General features: G+C 36.6%; 1 protein-coding gene across 3 annotated transcripts in view; it reads right to left on the reverse strand.

The window, feature by feature from the left end:
• Window positions 1-6,000, reverse strand: part of CHM (CHM Rab escort protein) — a 184,470-nt gene that overhangs the window by 38,086 nt on the left and 140,384 nt on the right. For all 3 annotated transcript variants that reach the window (XM_019659908.1, XM_019659909.1, XM_019659910.1), the window contains one exon: window positions 2,783-2,879. In XM_019659908.1, coding sequence (XP_019515453.1) covers window positions 2,783-2,879 — 97 coding nt within the window. The remainder of the gene's footprint in view (window positions 1-2,782; window positions 2,880-6,000) is intronic.

The raw sequence follows: 6,000 nt of genomic DNA on the forward strand, positions 1-6,000 counted from the left end.
TTATATACTATATAATACATTTTATAAGGGCAACACAAGGGATCCTTGTGGTGATGGTCACAAGAATCTACACAACTGCATACGCACATTGTACCAATGTCAAATTCCTGGTTTAAATATTGTAATATAATTTGTTATAATGCAACTACTGTAAGAAACTGGGTAAAGGATACACAGGGCCTCTTTGTACTATCTGTGCAAATTCCTATGAATCTATAATTATTTCAAAATAAAAATATCTACACACTTTGACCCAATAATTCCACTCAAAAAATTTAAAAAACAGTAATGGATGCTACCAAATATTTACTTATAAGGATAGCTGTTTTTCACAGATTAAGCAAAACTTTTCATTAACACTTAATCTAACAGGATGGAATTAAATAAATATGGCATATCTACAATCACTGAAAATGGTATCATAAGACATGCAAAAAGATTTTTGTTGTATTAAGTATTTACAAAAGCACATTATAAAACAGTATGTAAAACGTATTTTTATGAAAATATATATGTATACATATACAAAAAAACAAAGAAACATACATCAAGTATTTATCATCTCTGGGTAGAGGGATTATAGTAATTTTACTTTTCTTTTTAATATCTTCCAAATTGTCAATAGTGACTATGTATTATTAGACAAGATATAAAATATGTGAAATATTTTTATAAATATAAATTTACAAAGTATTCATGAACATAAAATGAATGTAATTTAAAAAACCAAAGGAGAGTGCAGTTTTATTTTGTATCTAAGACACCAACACAAATAAAAAGACATGAAAAAAACTGGTTCAAGTAATAGGGGAAAATAATGGTAACTGCCATGGTAAAGACTGACCAATATCATAAATCACTTTAAAAGGAGAAAAACCTTCTCTGGGCTACTTTTTTCAAAAGAAAATTTAGTATTACAACAATACTGCTCAAGTTTTCTTCTCTCTCCCTGCTGGCATCAAGCTCTCACACTTCTGTTCTACCACATTTTTTTGCCATCTTTTAGTAAACAGTAGCTCTACACTTGAAAATATAGTCAAGTTTTCCTTCACTATGCCAAACCAGATTAGTCTTCTGCTTCTCATAATTCTTATAGCAGTTTGCGTAAAACTTAATATAAGTTTACAGAAAAAAACTCATAGTAACAGACAACAGTTTCGTGGTTACCAAAGGGTAAGGCGGGAGGGGGATGATAGAAGAATTACGGTAAAGGGGGTCAAATATACGGTGATGAAAGGAGATTTGACTTTGGGTGGTGAGCACACAACGCAATATACTGATGATGTATTATAAAATTGCACACTTGAAACCTATATAATTTTACTAAGCAATATCACCCCAATAAATTTAATAAAAATTAAAAAAAAATAAAAATAATTCTAGCTAATGATATTATGTTTCCCTCTTATGAATCTCTAGAGTCCACTGTTTGCTCATATCTCTTGTATTTTCATATTGTGCCTCTACTTATCTGTCCCACCAAAACTGTGGGTCCAGTAAAGTCAAGGCCTATTTCATATTCAACTTTACCTACCCTGAAAATGCCTCGAAGAGAACATTGCACTCAGTTAATATTGTCTTGTTCCATCAGGTATACAATAAGATTATGAACACTTCAAATCAGGCATGTCAGCCACTGGGTCTTCATAATCCCTACAGTACACAGTTTAGGTTTAGGCATAGTGATGTCTAATACATACTTGCTGATTTCTACTTACTGAAACATCTTTAAGAAATATGTTGTAGAAGGCATAATATCTGACAGTGTTAGAGACAGCAATTTTAATACATGCGGAAAAAGAACAGAATTACTTGGCATCAAGTAATCCCTAAATTTAGTTTGATAAAAAAGAAATAAATTGAGGATTTATACATGGTAGAAGTTCAGTAATTGGATTAAGAATTCTAAGAAAAAGTAAAGAAGAAAACAAGCAGTAAAGAAAACATATTGGGTTGTTGGGAAAGTCATGACGCATTTTTGCATTGAAAAACATAGAAAAATATGTCATGACTTTCTGGAGGACCCAATATTTCATGAAAGTATGTTTTCAATAAGTTTAAGAAAAATTACAGGGCCGGCCAAGTGGCACGTTGGTTGGGAGCTGGCTTGGGACGCCAGGGAGCCCCGGTTTGGATCCCACATTGAGGGCCAGTGACACTGCCCTCTACAGGTAAGATGCTGAACAACAGCTCAACCTGGAGCTGGGCTGCTGTGAGTCACTGGCAATGGTGTAGGCTGCAGCCCCTGCTGCAGTGGGTTGCCATGGGCTACCATGTGTAGCCAGCAGCCAGCGTGAGTGGCCAGCAGCTGCTGTGAGCGGCTGTCCAGAAGCCGGCGACTGATCTGCCTCACCCGGGACAAGCGCAATTATGGTGCCAACTTGGGCCAGTGAAGCAACGTCCTCCACAACTAGACTGAAGAACCAAAGGACAGCAACTTGTCTGTTCCTCGTCCCCCAGTTCCCCAGTGCTGTTCCCATCCCCCAAATCCCCAATAAAAATCTTAAAAAAAATTACATAAAGAATTGGAAAGTCACAGAAATTCATTCGTTGGAGAACTTATAATGGTGCCTGTGAAGATTTAGCCACAGAATGTTTACAGACAAGCAGAAAGTATGAAATGACTTATTGTATAAATATACACTGTGTGAACAAATATTGTGAATAAAAAATATATATGGCAAAACTATAAACACAACTCTGACAACTGTAACAATAGATGCCCTCTTCACTTCTTAAGCAAATGCAGAAGACAAATATAAGAAGACTCTACTGTGCTTACATGTGCCTTTCATGCATGTCATTGTTGAAGAACACAACTCAATGACCCGAACAGCCGAAGTTCCTCGTTCCTCTGCTGGCACTGTCAAAATAGAAATCTAAAGAGCAGAAACAAAGTATCAGACATAGCTGTTAGGTCTCATTTTCATTTTTTCTATCATTAGAGTGTAGTTAACTTCCAAATCAAGTATCTTTTTTTCAAACACTCACTGATGCTTGAAAATTTTTTTAGCTTGTAAGGATTTAATTTTAGAACAGAATTTAAACACATAACATGCACAAGTGTCTTAATGTCCAATTTCTGCATTATTTATATATTTATATATCATAGGAGGTATGATAAAAAATATGGTGATTAAATTGAAATAAAAATTATTACAGTAAAAGACACATAGCCATGAATCCCCCTCAAAATACCCCGCCTCGCTTCGAATACACTCATCCCATTGTTCTTGCCACTTTCTGAAGCAGTTCTGGAAGTCCTCTTTCACGGACTGTCTTTAGTTGCACTGTCATGGCTGCCTCGATATCCTGAATCATTTTGACTTTGGGGAAGAGCCAGATGTCCCATGGTGCCAGATCCGGGGAATAAAGTGGATGAGGACACACCAGAATGTTTTTATTTGACAGAAATTGCCATACCAGAGCGATGTGTGACACAGAGCGTTGTCATGATGGAGAATAAAGTAAAGACACTCATGAAAGAGGACTTCCAGAACTGCTTCAGAAAGTGGCAAGAACGATGGGATAAGTGTGCTCGAAGAGAGGGGGAGTATTTTGAGGGGGATTAATGGCAATGTGTCTTTTACTGTAATAATTCTTTTTATGTAAACATTCACTGTATTGTTTGATCATACTTCGTATATGGTGCATTCATGTAATTCATAGGCAATAAAAATTTCAAATATCTTTAATATTTATAAAATCCTTCATTTATTTCAAAGGGATACAATTATGATGTTACTTCTGAATTACATGCACTTCAGTGTTTGAAATCAGATCATATTAAATCAATTTTGATTATTCCTAATGACTAAAAATAGAAGAGTATTTAAAAAATTTTAATGTTACAAACCCCAAAGATATTGAAACAAACTAAGTATATGTTAACATATACCAAAGTATAGTCAAACATATACCAAAATGTTTCAAAATGAAAGGCTTAGGGGCCGGCCGAGTGGCTCAGCTGGTTAAGAGCTCGCTCAAGAGTTTGAGCTCTGAGCAACAGCAGTTCGAGGCCCGGCCCGAGCTGAGCAGCCGCTGAGCTGCCAACAGGTGGCAGGATGGGTCAGCTAAAAAAAAAAAAATGAAAGGCTTCACATTAACTTAAGGACTCCATTAATAAAACTAGAAACTCAAGATTAAAAGAGAAATTGAAAATTATTATTAATGTTTATGCTGTCTTTGGCACCACTGATATGCTATATGGCCTTACATTTGAAAGACTTTAAATGACCATCAGGTAAATGTTTCTCTATAGAACCAAAAGCTTCAATATTAATTCTCAATCTCATCTTCAATCTGAGGAAACTATATCCTCTCATACAGGAAATATTTGCCAAAAGGTAAAGCCCCATTTTTGCTTTTATCTGTGAGCATTATGCTTAGATTTTACTGCTAATATCATGTCGATAGCCCACGGAGGAAATGCCTACAAGTTTTCAAATTAGAAATTCTTCTGATAACCACGACTATCCTACTATCACATTACTTGCAGGTATGTTTTGGGGCTTAAGATGTCTCAAAAACTGTTCTCCATATTCTTCTTAACCCCCTTTGCTGCTGCCCATGATAGAAAATGTACTTTAGCATTAAAGAGAGGAGCTGTTAAAACATGCATTTAATGCTGTGTTATAGTTATCAAATGATTATGACTAAACACATGAGCATAACTGGAAAGGTATCTTAAAGACTGCACCAACATGTAAGTATTTCTTTTGTTTCCTTTAACTATCATCTATTAATTTTTAAAAATTGAGATTTAATCAGTAACCCCCTACCAGAGCACTTTCTATCTCCTGAATTCTGAGAAGGTAACCATCTTAAATCTCATAGAGATTGTAAAAGTCATCAAAAGAGAATTCCAACTCAGTAACACCACTTCTGTAAAATTTATCCAGACCTACACCTACTCTTCTCTTTAAGTCTCAACCTTTATTTTTATTCCAAAATTTAAAACGAGGGGAAAATATAGGAAACAAAGAAAGGCTGACCAGATGTGCATTTTAGACTGTTCACTGCAATGGCTGTGTGGAGGATGCAGGATTTGAAAGAGACAAGATGGGAGGTAGGACAACAAATCAGAAGGCAGAGATGACGAATTCCGAAACCAGAGCATTGAGAATAAGGACTGAAAGAAAAAGCAAATTGGAGGAACTTCTAGGAAGTACACTGACAGGACCTGGAGGCTTGTGATATGTCAGAGATGGGAGGAAGGAGCTGTTGTTGGAAGGACGTCAGTGCTATTCATGGAGGTAGGGAACACTGGATTAGCAGTTTTGAGAGGGAAGATAGTGAATTCAGCTCTGTGTACATTCAGTTTGAGGGACCTTGGGATAGATGTCCAGCAGGAAGTTTGGCAAGTGGGTCAACACTCCTAGGAGATATAGAAGTGGCTGTCACCAACATTTATGCAGAGTTGAAACCATGAATACACGAAGTCAAGCAGCGTGCACAAGGCAAGAGGTACTGTGGGCTGAAGCAAGAACTGTAAGGAACCCCGCTATTCAAAAGGAGGATAGCGCCCACAAAGGAAGCACAGAGGGAATACCTAGAGTTATGAGGAGAAACAGGAGAGCACAGTGTCATGGAAGCCAAAGGAGCAGAGTTTCAAGAGAAAGAAAATAATCGACATTGTCAAATGTACCAGAAATGGCTTAGTAGGCAAAACCCAAAAACTATCCTGTGGCCCTGACCATTATGAAGTTATTAATGAACTTAACAAGAGAAACTGTGGTAGAAATGTGAGGATAGGAGCCAGGTTGGTCTAGAAATGAATGAGAAGGAGCTGGAGGCGGTAAGTATAGATAGTCTTGAAAATATTGATAACAGCAAGAGAGAGATTGGATACTAGCTAGAGATGGGGGCAGAGTCAAGGACACATTTTATTATTTATTTTTGGAACAGAAAATGCTAGTACTCATACATGTATATAGGTTGAGGGGAAAATGCCAGTAGTGTGTGTGTGTGTGTGTGTGTGTGTGTGTGTGTGTGTGTGTG

This window comes from Hipposideros armiger, unplaced genomic scaffold (assembly GCF_001890085.2).
Source record: "Hipposideros armiger isolate ML-2016 unplaced genomic scaffold, ASM189008v1 scaffold_306, whole genome shotgun sequence".
Lineage (NCBI taxonomy): Eukaryota > Metazoa > Chordata > Mammalia > Chiroptera > Hipposideridae > Hipposideros > Hipposideros armiger.